Here is a 12,436-nt window from a genome sequence, read left to right on the forward strand (position 1 = left end):
ATTATGAAATACTCACCCTTTATGTTTGAATGTTGTCTCCACGTGGGTAACGCGCAGGTAGTCAGAAGTAGTCCGCCGAAGTTAGAGGATAGCTTCGTGGAGTCCTTTTTTGCGTTTGATTTAGAATAAAGGGAGTCTTGCTCTGATACGTAACATCGAGGTTGGGAATGTTTTGAATTTGAACTAATGTTCCTTGTTGGCATGATGTATTGAGATGTTTTACCTTGTTTTGAGATATTCTAAGTATGACTTATGAGTTATGAAACATGATAATAAGTTTTATTGAAGTATTAAATAAAGATGTTTTGAGACTATAATTTCTGTTGCGATGTGTGAAGTTCTTGATAATATTCTCAGTGAGATAAATGTTTCAATTTTGAGAACCCGTGTTACGAAACAAGACATTTATTTGTGAAGCTTTTATGAAGGTGATATGTGAATGTTTTGATTTATTTAATTCGTATTATATTGCGAATATTCTATGTGGGTTAAAAAGGTATTACACGTAGAGCCCTGTTATTAATCTGGTCTATTTTCACCCCTAATTGTGACAACATCAAAAAATTAATTAGTCATGTTTCCACCCCAATTGTGACAACATCAAGAAATCGATTAGTCATGTATTCACCCCTAATTGTGACAACATCAAGAAAATCAATTAGTCATAAAAAAATAGTTAGGAATAACTCATAACTAATCTAGCTACTTGTAATTGTTTTAACTGTTTTTAGGTGTTAGTTATGAATTATTACTTGCTCACTAGTTCAATGAATATCCCATATAAATTTGATTTCTACATTGTAAAGCTCAAAATTTGTAAAATAAACTTTGATTTTTTCACCTTCCTTTCATTTCATGGAACTTTAAATTTCAATTTTTTCAATAAAACTATCTAATTTTAATAAAAGAGTACTATAACTTAGCAAAGAAATAGATATAAAGTCACTAAAAAACATTTATAAAAAAAGTCATTAAAACATTGTTTTTACTCTATTAAAATACAATTGAAAAGTACAAAATGAAGAAAGAACTAGAAGAACATTATGAAAAAATAATAATGCAGTAATTATTATTATTCTGTTTTTCCTCCCTCTCGCTTTCTCATGTTTTGTTTGGGGCCATGAACGCTTTAATTAGAAAGAAAATAACACGGCCCCACTGAAACGTGAAGAATGATTTGGATTTTGGAGTTTTATCAACGGCCACGATTTTCATTTCAGATCACTATCAACCGTTCGATGATCCACTTAACGACAGCTCATGCATGGCTGGCGACGGGTGCTGAGGCACATGTCAAGCTTGCCTACTGTGCGACCAATCACGTTCCATGGTCGTGCCATATCACTCCAACACAAAAATAAAATATCAAAAATTTCATAATAATTTAGGTATGAGACAATATTTTTCATTATTTAAAATATAAAAAAAATTTAAATACGGTTCCTTTTCATGTTTAAAAACAAAATCTTTTTGGGATTTTCCTATCATTTTCAAACTCTCAAGTCCAAATTCATCTTCTTCTATTTTCTTGGATTTCTAATCATTCTTTATTGAAACTATGACATATTATTTTTTAAAATACTATAAATTTGTTGTTATAAAAATTTAATTTTAAATATCATGGTTGTTTTTGAAAATTATTTTTTTATATTTTCGAATTAAATATTTTAAGAAGTTCATTTAAGTAGGTGAACAGTCTATACTAATTAAATTTAAATATTTCATAAAATTTGTTCAATTAAAGTTTTTACCTTGCAATGTTGCGGGGTGAAAAACACCTGGCAAATTTGCGGGGTGCCTATCCCCTTATAAAAAGTTGCGACTACGTTTTTGCGAGGTGGCTAACCCACCTCGCAACTGTTGCGTTGCTGGGTGATATTGGTATTTGCGGGGTGGCTTTCATCTGGTAAAATTGAGTTTTTTTTGTAGTGCAACTTAGTTAGTATCCCACGAGTTAGAATCTATAACATTCACATATTTGCTTTTAAGAGATAAATTTGTAGTCATTAGGCTAGGCTATAAAACAAAATAAAAATTGTTCATATAATTTTTGTATTTATTTCAAATTCAAATTGTGTTAGTTTTTTCTTACATTTTTTATCAAAATTTTATGCCTTATAACTTTTTTTTAAAAAATTTCATAAATAATTTTATACAATGATTTATTATATTTTACTTGTGAAATGTTATTTAAAATTGATATGTTGTCAATTTTAAATACAAAAATATATTAAGAAACAAAACTATGTAAAAGTTATTTAAAATAGATTTGTCATCAATTTTAAATATAAAAATGTAATAAAAAACAAATCTATGTGAAAGTTATAAACAACAAAACTTAAGTTAAATTTAATAACCAAAAATTGATCAATTTTCTATAAAATCTAAATGCCTATTTAACCCAAACAATTTTGAAGTAGGAGACACACCTTTTGCCATGTCTAATGGCTTGTGTTAGTCTTGAGTTATGACATAGCCGACCCCCATGTTTAGTTCTTGTAATCTCATATCCTTAGATAGTGACTTATGTTATCTTGTGTTCTCTTCCTTTGACTTTCTCTTGCCTTTCTCATATATGCAAAAGATAATAGATTAGATTATATACATGTAACAAATTGAATTGCAACCTTAGTTTTTTCTTAAAAGCTAGTATGCCACTTTTTCCACACATGTCAAACTTTGGTTTACTTCACTTCAAGACCATTTATATTTTTTTTCATTACCATTTCCTTTTCTCAAATTTATTTATTTTTATAAATGGATTTTTTTTTACTTCACTGCCGTATATTTTAAACTGAATCTCTGATCAAGTTAAAAGAAATTATTACCATTTCATTCTAGAGTTTTTTCATGATCACCAATAATTGTTTACATTATTTCATGAATATATGCTAAAAATAATCTAATGCATATGGACAAATCTTTCTCCACCGCTCTTAAGAAACAAGAATCATCCAAACAATTCAATTTATTTAGTCAATCATTTTTGTTTGTGGCCAAAATCTTCAAAATATGTTATTTTATTTTAACAAACAAATGAACTATTCCTCTTTTTTTGGTTGTTTCTAATTTTATATTTGTGTAAAGAAACACTTCACCAACCTTCTTTTCCTTTTTATATACTAATTTTGCTGGCATTAACCACCCTCTTGCCATTGTTTGTTTCAACAATTGATACAAATCTTTTTCTTATTTTAGAGGAGTCATATCATATAATTACAATGATTGAATAATTAAACTTTTTTTAGGTGAAAATAGTTGACTTATTAACTAAACACGTTAATCCTTTCAAAAAAAAAAATTAAACATGCGCAAATTAGTTTATGATAAAAATATTAATACGTGTAATATCTGACATTGATGCGTCAAATACCAATACATGTAATTATATTTAATCAATTAATTTTTATAATTTATTATTGATGTTTATGTATAATCTCTCTTATATTGTGTTTGATATTTTCACTTAAAGTTTTTGGAGCCTCTCTATAGATTAGTTGCAGTTTTACTATGGTAAAATAAGTAAAAAAAATTATTTAACTACGATTTAACAGTGACTATATTTTATGAGATTTTATTTAATTACAGTTTAACTGTGACAAATTTTAGATGATGTGCCGTAGTCGGACTTGTACGCCTCGGGTCCAATGATATGCTAAAAGAACAAAATATTAATTGCATGACAGTTACATGATTATTAAGGGAGTGGTAGAAGAGTCATTGTGACAGTTACTATTAATCTATCTATCTATTCCAATTCCAATGCCAATTCATTGAAAGCAAGCTTAGTTCCACTTGAGCTTTCTTTCCACAAATCACTCTTGCAAAGAAAACCTTAGTGTCACCAACTCCAAGCTTTCATCCTCACTTTCAACTATCACAATTCACATCCAAAACCACTTACAAAAAAATTAATCACTTCTTCTAGCTAGTGCTTCTAATCCAAACCACCAACAACCATTATATTCCCACTTAATCTTCACCATTATTCACTTTGAAACTCAAATTTAAGAGGTACAAGTTTGCATTTTATGCATTATTTACTTTATCTAGAATTACAAACTCTGAATTCCCATGTGTTTGTTTTCCAGATGCATTTTTTTGTCTTTTTGTTAATTTTTGTTTGAGTTCTGTATAGTCTCTTTCATTGAATTGTGTGTTTTTTCAATATGAATCAAGCTTTTTCTATTGTCAGTTGTCACTATGAAGATCTAGTTGTAATTTCAATTTATTATTGTATTATTGTTTTGTTTTTGATTTTACTGAGAAAATGTATCATTAGAATCTGAGAATTTGAATTCAGATTCGTGTCAAACATTGCAAGCCAGAGGATCTAGATTTTGAGTAAAATATATGATCTGAGAGTGCTTACGAGTTACGAGCTTTTGAGTAGAACCAAATATCTCTGAACGTAATTGCATAGACTATATTTTCATACACGTATACGGATTATTGCAGTTAGTCTTTTCTTAGAAATTTGAGGCTAAAATTATGTGTATATTTTGTTTAATTTTCTATTTATGTTATTTTGTTATTTGACTTGAAAAAAATTAACATATAACAAATTGTTGTTATATTACAGTTGGTCATGATCATGTTTAAACTAACCTCTATTTTTTGTGACTATTTATAGCGCAATGGAATCCGATAACGGTATTGTTATGGAAGACGAAAAACATGTCATTGGAGAAACAACTAACGAGAATATACATAAAGAAATTGAACATGATTCTAATGCAGAAGTTGAGAACAAAAATGAAGTATCTCAACCCACAATAGAAACCGAAAGCAACAAATCTGCGATTAGTAAAAACTCCGAACGTGTTAAGGTACTATACAAAATGTATCCGACTTTGTTTATGCACATGTCATAAGTTGTTTTTATACGTTCTATTAAGCATTTTTACGAATACTTATGTCAGTAGATAAATTCGAATACGTTATGAAGTAAATAACATATCGTTTTAATGCACGTTAGGAACCTGGTGTCAAAAGTGGTTTAGCTTCAATGAACACTAAATCTACCACGAAAGATAAATCGAATTTGAAGGCGACAACTTCATCGTCTCAAAGACAACAAAACCTTTCGAGAAGCCTTACTTACCCTTCCAAATTGGCTCATGTTGAAGCTATGAAGAAAAGCACTGACGGGATTCTTCTGAAGACGGAAAATAAACGTGCTCAAGCTGCGGCTTCGAATCTTCATTCGAGAAAGTTAACAAACACAAAGGAGCCAAAGACAAATCATGGAAATTCTAAACAAAGGACTTCTTTGACAAACCATGTGAATGCAGTTGCAAAAAGCATTACATCTGTGGCATCCTTGTAAGTCCTAAACACCAAAATTTATGGTTTCCAAACATGATGAATCATGAACTTATGCTTTTCTACATGATTGCAGACCTGCTGATCTGAATTCAAACCCCGCGAAAAGTGAGAAACCAAATAAACAAGATGACGATGTTCGTTCGACAACTTCGTAAGATTACTAAGTTTTATAGTATTATGATTCATTAAGATATGCATTTTGGCATTGACATCTCTTGATGAATGAAATGCTACTCTTTATTCTTTTTCTTTAGCCATAAGATATTTATTAAATTTAATTTGCATGCTATCAGAAGTCTTACTCCACGTAGGACGAGCAGCGGTTCTGGATTTTCCTTCCGATTGGAAGAACGAGCTGAAAAAAGAAAAGAGGTTATTATCGAATCCTCCAAACCAAAGCCTATTGATATTGAATTGCATATGATACATATTAATCCTATTATATCCTTTTCATTCAGTTTTTCTCGAAGTTAGAAGAGAAAATTCAAGAAAAGGAAGCGGAGAAAAGTAATCTGCAAGAGAAATCAAAGGTGGTATCAACGCGAATAATTGATAGATATTTTGTTCCATGTTCTGAGTTTTCTTTTGTAAATCATCGGCTACTTTTAGCTTATTATCTCGTTCGTTTTTTCTTATTCTGATATTCGACAGGAAAGGAAGGAGGCGGAGATCAAGAAATTAAGAAAGAAGATGACATTCAAAGCAGCTCCAATGCCAAGTTTCTATAAGGAACCTCCTCCAAAAATTGAACTCAAAAAGGTAACTAAAGTTTCTGTAGTTTCCTTTCATAGGATTTTCACTTTTTCTAAGAATTCTACCTGATGTATTGTATCTACTATTTAGATACCTACAACACGCCCGAAATCGCCAAGGCTTGGAAGAAACAAAGGCTCTATTGTGAACAACAGTTCAGAAAACAAAACTAGTTCTAGTGCCATTGCAAAAGTAAAAGGTTATAAAGACGTGGGTTCAAAGAAACCGGTCAGAAAAACACAAGCCAAGGTCACAAAAACAGAAATGGATTATGGCGAGTCTGTTACAAAAGACGTACTAATAATCGAGCAAGATGCGAAAGTGAATATAGAAGGCAATAAAGAAAGTAAAGATCCACCTCTTGACATTTCTGAATGCCAAAATGGGATGGAGCTAGAGCCACTAAATGAACTTGCTCAGAGCAGTGCACCGGTGCAAAATGCTTCCACACCAGAAATTGTATCCTATGAAGTTACTGTTGGAGTGTAGATTGGTGTACAAGATTGGAGAGTATTTATGTAAACTCAGGGTCCCTTTTTTACCAGTTATTACATCATTATATTGTGAATATAGATGTTGTTTCATGTTCATCAAAAGCATATATTGCAATGAAGAAAATTAAGTCTTGTATTAAACCTGTTATTGTTTGTAATGAATAGTAAGAAAGCCTTGTTTTGTTAATTTGAGACTAGGCGAATCAATGTGTTTTTCCTTTGATTGAAGGAACATTACTGCTATAAAATTGGCATTGCTTTATAGTTCAATTTTAGCTAGCTTTTCATTTAATTGTGAAGATAACTGTAATTATTCTACAAAAAAAATACATTTATCACCATAATGTTCGCATTATGGAAACGCTATGTAAGAAGAACATTATAGAAACCATTCGGAATATTGTCCATTTGAAATTGGATATCAACATTTTCAAATGTCATATGATTTTTTAGTTACAACTCTATTTTAACAATCTTTTAGTCTATGAACGCAACACTGTAATGCTTGGAAGGTATAATTTCTTAAAGAGAAAAAGGTAAACACTGTGATCATGATCAAAAGATATATGTGATTAAGTTCAAGCTTTTGGCAAATTATGATGGAAGTTCTATGCTGTCACGCTCCACTTTGAGAAGAGAAATGAGGTGCTCGACCAAGTGGTACGATGAGATCCTTCAAAACGTCATACTCTTCCTTACCTATTTGTGAACCATTCAGAACCTGTTTCAACAAAACAACACCAGAAAAATGGTTATCGAATTAATCGATGATGAGTGAAGTTATTTCAAGACATAACATAAGATAAGAAAAACTTGAAAAATGATATGATGTGATTAACTTCCATATTTCATGTGTCATATGACATTTTGCAAGCCATTAAATAGCTCAATTTATATGCTGAACACTAGTTCCCATTAAAAAATAATGATTACATGTACATTGTCAAGAAATACAGAGATTGGGAATGTGGGTTTTTTTACTAATAAATTCAAGTCACATGCTTGTGATATCAATGCAACCTGATATCATTATGAAATGATTCGTGCACGTCTATCAGATTCCTACCATTGTAATGTGTGTAAAATAACAAAAACAATATAAACAAATGGTCTCACCTTGGGAAACAAGTCCCTCCTATCCGTCATGTATGCAATAAGAGTAGGTATTCTACAAATGGACAGTGCATCAATGAGCAAGAGAACAACCACTTGCCATTGCTTCATTCTGAATGCTGGTAGTGCGTCCACAAACGACATTGTATCCAGCAATAATACCTAAGAAAAAACCGTTCATATAACTCATTCACATAAAAACAATGGATATGTTTGAAAACTTTTCTTACTACCCGATGAGAATATATTTTACACCTTTCTGCAATAGACAGCAGCCTTAAACAAAAGAACTTTCACAAATTTCTAAATTTTGAAAAAGAAAGCAGCGTGGTTCTATAAAGCTCCTACTACGCACACATTATAAGGAACTAAGAAATGGATGACCCTGTGGCATGGGTCAATAGTAACCAGCCTTATCTTGCATTTGAGTCGGAAACTTATAATGTAGTTTTAAAATTATATTTCATCTTTCCAAATAATAAAGCACTATTTTAAGACCGAAGAATTATTCAAACTGCCAATCTGAAGCAGTTCCTATTAAAATGTGCTAAATTGATGAAACATCGAAAAATCATTTTAGTATTTGCTTCTAGCAAAGAACATGTCCTATTAGGTGCTAAGACAATTGCAACTTGGTGGTATCTTGCAACTATTGCAGGTATACTAAACTGAACCATATAAGAAATGAAATAGTAAGGCCTGTGCAGATAAGATCGACGTGTGTTATTAAATGAAGTGATTTTTCCTTTTCCATGGTTTTGTTGATTTCCTTATTTTGTGTATGTGTGGCTCTGCATTTTTCTGAGGGGGGCACAAACATAATAGTGATGTCTTAACCAATACAGTGTAAGATGCAGTAGGCCTTGACTACCAGAGTGTAATAAATATTTAATGATTTAGTTTTATAAAAAGCATATAACAATACGAATTATAATAAACATATAACTTAAAAATCTTACCACCGCTTGTTCTAATGTAGATATTGGTATTGGCAGCCTGAGCTCAGCAGCAACTACAGGTAAAGCTCGCGCAAGACAACGGGCTAATGTTTCCTTTATTTCAGATGATCGACCATCTGTCAAGACAATTTTGCTAGGATATTCTCTCCCATTAACTGATAGATACTCTTCGTGAAAACTTACATCCCTCCCATATATATATGCCAAAGAAGATGATGTTATCCACGAAAAGAAGATATTCCACATAGTAGCAAAAGGTGACAACTGAAAGAAAGTTGGAAAAAAGAGGTATGTAATTGAGTATACCGTGAAAACTTGTATTGGCTTTGAATACTTTCAATAAATAATACATGAGACTTACAGTCAAACTAAAACCTTCTGGTGGAGCATCAAACCATGAGTCTTCAGAATCAAACAAATCAAATTCGGAAATTCCAGGTTTCCTTGGCCACTTCAGAGTAACTGAATTTTCTTCTAGAATCTCATCATCGTCCATAGTACCTTCCTCAACTAGAATGTCATAATCTTCCATAGTACCTTCCTCAACTAGAATATCATCATCGTCCATGGTACCTTCTTCAACAGCATTGGGAGGATGTGGCAATATAATGATTCCAGCTTCAGAAACTGCACAAGCAGCATTGGTAGACAGAAATAATTAGAAATAATTTTATATTCAAATCTAAAATTCTCTAAAGAAACATCAATTACCAGCATCATTGGCGTCTGCGTCTCCTGATGCAACTGCTTCTGATGCTTGGGTCAATGCGATTGCACAAGCTTCTGCTAATGCGGAACGTAACATATCTCCATCCGCAGCAGCATCTATATTATCTGGCACGTCAGAATTCTTTTTAATGTTTCCAAATTCTTTAACTACACAGAGATCTTTACTCCCGGAACTGTTGGTTTTCTCATCAGCCCATGTAACAGAGCGACTGAGCTTTTTTTTACCATCAGATTTAAGAGAAGATTTGGGTTTAGTCGGGGAAGATCCAATTGTTTTTTCACTTCGGATTTTCCCTTCAGCATTGGCAGGAACTGAATTGGAAGTGGAAGCATCGCCGTTAGCAGCAACTATACTTGTTTCTCCTTTGAGTTTTATTGATTTCCTTTCAGAATCATTCTGTTCTACATCACATTGGCTTTCTGATATGGAGATGGAATGGACAATTTTCTTTTCAACAGAAGGATCGAGAGAGGGTTTGAGAACATCTTCAGATGATTTGGCTAATTTCTTTTTGTTTTTTGAGGGACTTAAAATAAGACTACTCTTAAAGGATGAAGACAGGTCTTGTATATCATCACCTTTCCTGACTACTTTACTACCAACCCTTTTTTGCTGCTCCAATATGGCTGTTGAATTTATGTGTTCATCACAAGTTGTGTCTGTTTGCTCTGATGATAATTTTGAAACAGTATACTCATCTTGCATGATTATTGTACTCGAGAAGTCAAACTCACTGATAAATGAACTTTTGTCACCACTCGACTTCCCACGATTAGTTTTGGACCCTGCAACACACAACCAGAGTTTGAAAGTGGAAAAGGATAAGAATAAGTAACTACAATACTCCATTCCTCAGAACTTAGGCCCTTAACTTTACGCCTATATCATAATCACCCATAAGGAAAACAAATAATACAAAACAATAAACACAATAAACAGACACTCCTGAGCAAAAAATGGCATAAGGATATCTAGTAATCTAGGATTTCCCACAATTATAAACGATGCAGTAAGATTCTCACCTTTTTTACTATTTTTTTGAGAACCCTTAGAACTGTTGTCTCTTTTTTTTGGTACATAACCCTCAATGGCACTAGATGGTCCAATCCACTGCTCCAAAGATACCTCCCCAGAGCCAGTTTCTGTTTTATCCTGGATTTCCAATCTAGAAAAACCTAATTGTCCATCCTTTCCAAAATTTTCCATTGGTTCCATATCTAAATTCCCAAACAACCTAAGAACATTGTTCAGTTTCTCCGGGTCTAAAACTGAGCACCTCTTATCTTGCAAGCCCCCAGCAAAAGCTTTGCTGTTAACCATACAACTAGAAGAACAAAACATGTAAGTTTCGTGCAGGTCATACACCTTGTGCTCCTTCAATGAAATTCGATATCTACCCTTGCGAGGGCGTTCAGTTGGCAAAGCATTGTGGCACAAAGGATAACCGCACACATTAGTAATGGACCTTTCAGTTACAACATCTTCATAGTCACTTCTTGATATCAAAGATCCGGCTGCAAACAGCTGGTCTTCACTTTGAATGCCGTCAAGGAGGGACAACTGCAATTTCAGAACAGCATCTTTGACAAAAACCGGCTGATTCCTTTCCATCAGACGCAAGCAAGTATCTAGAAATTGCATCAGAGACAAAAAAAACACCAAAATAAGTTGCTACATTCCAACAAAATTTAGAACTCCATCACAAGGCATAGATCAAGTAAGTAATCCTGTTAAAGCCCTCATCCAATTGTAAACAACATAAAAGGGAAGGAAATAATAAATCATTACATCAATGTTGAGTACTAAAAGTAAAACTGAAAAATTATAACTGTCAAAGATCAACTGTATTCCACAAGAACAATCACTAATCTGAAACAAAATTCCAACAAACTCACAGTAACTTAGTTACGAAGCCGTGATTCAGTCAACAAAATTCAATACTGACAATACTACTACTGAAGGATGATGTTAACTATCTAGGTCAAGTTTGTGGATTTTATAAAATGAGAATAGAATTCAGTTTCAGATTAATACAGATTTTCTAGTTAATGTTTGATATCACAGAGGATTGTTCATCATACAAAAGATAGTTTATGCACAATTATGACGATGTTCACACTTCATAGATGGTAAGAATAATACTCAAACAAGCAATACGGGAACAAATATTGGGGGGAAATGCGTGAATAAGCGAAAATCACAACACACAGCAATGATCAGCCAGCAAAAATCACAGCATGAACAAGCAAAGCAAATCGAAATTACATGTAACAAGAGCCAAAATCAAAACAAAAAACAGGTCTAAAATACCTGTGTTGCAGAGCAAAGAGGACAAAGGGAATGAGGATGGAACGAGTGAGGGTTTGGTAGAGGAGTTTATGAGAGGTAATAAGCGCTTGTGAAATTGGTCGATAAGCACTTATATTAGTAGATAAGTCCAAATAAGTTCTACATAAGCCAAACAGGATATTAGAGAAAAGTAGAGAAATCGAGGGAGAGAAGAACAGCAAGGATTAGCGAGCGATTTGTTGGAAAAATTAGGTTTTCCAAGAATGATAGTTGCTTTGTTATTTGGATTGAAATAGAGTAATTGTTTGTTGTAGCTTTAGAAATAAAGGGATTTTTACTTGCAGGGAGAGGAAGAGGGAAAAGAACCCAATGTTAATCGGATTAGGGCTTCATGAAATGAATAAGTCCAAACACTGAAAAATGCAGACACTGCAATTTTGATGATTCTTTTTTATATTTGATTTTAAAAATATATATATTCAATTTTAATCTTTATTTGTGGCATATCAAATTTATTTGTGGATAAATTAATTTCGTACCATTATGGTAATAAATAATTAATCATACTTAATTTTATTCTATTTTTGGTAATAAATAAATTTGATCACTCCTAATTTTCTCATAAAATTTGATATAAATAAATCTATCATATAAGAAGAGTCTACCATTTCCTCATCTCTTAGCTATGCCACATTAGCCTCTCTTCTCACAAAATTCCACACCATTCTCTTCCCATTGTATGTTGCAGCAGTGGTAAGGATTGAACTTTA

At 32.4% G+C, this 12,436-nt stretch overlaps 2 protein-coding genes across 2 annotated transcripts; one reads left to right on the forward strand and one right to left on the reverse strand.

The window, feature by feature from the left end:
- Window positions 1–3,714: 3,714 nt before the first annotated feature.
- LOC131637469 (protein WVD2-like 4) lies at window positions 3,715–6,762 on the forward strand. Its single transcript, XM_058908055.1, has 8 exons — window positions 3,715–4,014; window positions 4,634–4,829; window positions 4,979–5,325; window positions 5,402–5,479; window positions 5,622–5,700; window positions 5,787–5,858; window positions 5,980–6,087; window positions 6,172–6,762. The coding sequence occupies exons 2-8, from the start codon at window positions 4,638–4,640 to the stop codon at window positions 6,568–6,570; spliced, it is 1,275 nt and encodes a 424-aa protein (XP_058764038.1). The 5' UTR covers window positions 3,715–4,014; window positions 4,634–4,637; the 3' UTR covers window positions 6,571–6,762.
- Window positions 6,763–6,954: 192 nt separating this feature from the next.
- Window positions 6,955–12,089, reverse strand: LOC131637468 (putative RNA polymerase II subunit B1 CTD phosphatase RPAP2 homolog). Its single transcript, XM_058908054.1, has 7 exons — window positions 11,688–12,089; window positions 10,400–11,005; window positions 9,359–10,162; window positions 9,009–9,274; window positions 8,648–8,911; window positions 7,692–7,850; window positions 6,955–7,296 (listed from the first exon to the last, which is right to left on the reverse strand). Exons 2-7 carry the CDS (start codon window positions 10,986–10,988, stop codon window positions 7,192–7,194), a joined length of 2,187 nt encoding a protein of 728 aa, XP_058764037.1. The 5' UTR covers window positions 10,989–11,005; window positions 11,688–12,089; the 3' UTR covers window positions 6,955–7,191.
- Between the last annotated feature and the right edge of the window lie 347 nt (window positions 12,090–12,436).

This window comes from Vicia villosa, unplaced genomic scaffold (genome assembly GCF_029867415.1).
Source record: "Vicia villosa cultivar HV-30 ecotype Madison, WI unplaced genomic scaffold, Vvil1.0 ctg.002009F_1_1, whole genome shotgun sequence".
Taxonomy (NCBI): Eukaryota; Viridiplantae; Streptophyta; class Magnoliopsida; order Fabales; family Fabaceae; genus Vicia; species Vicia villosa.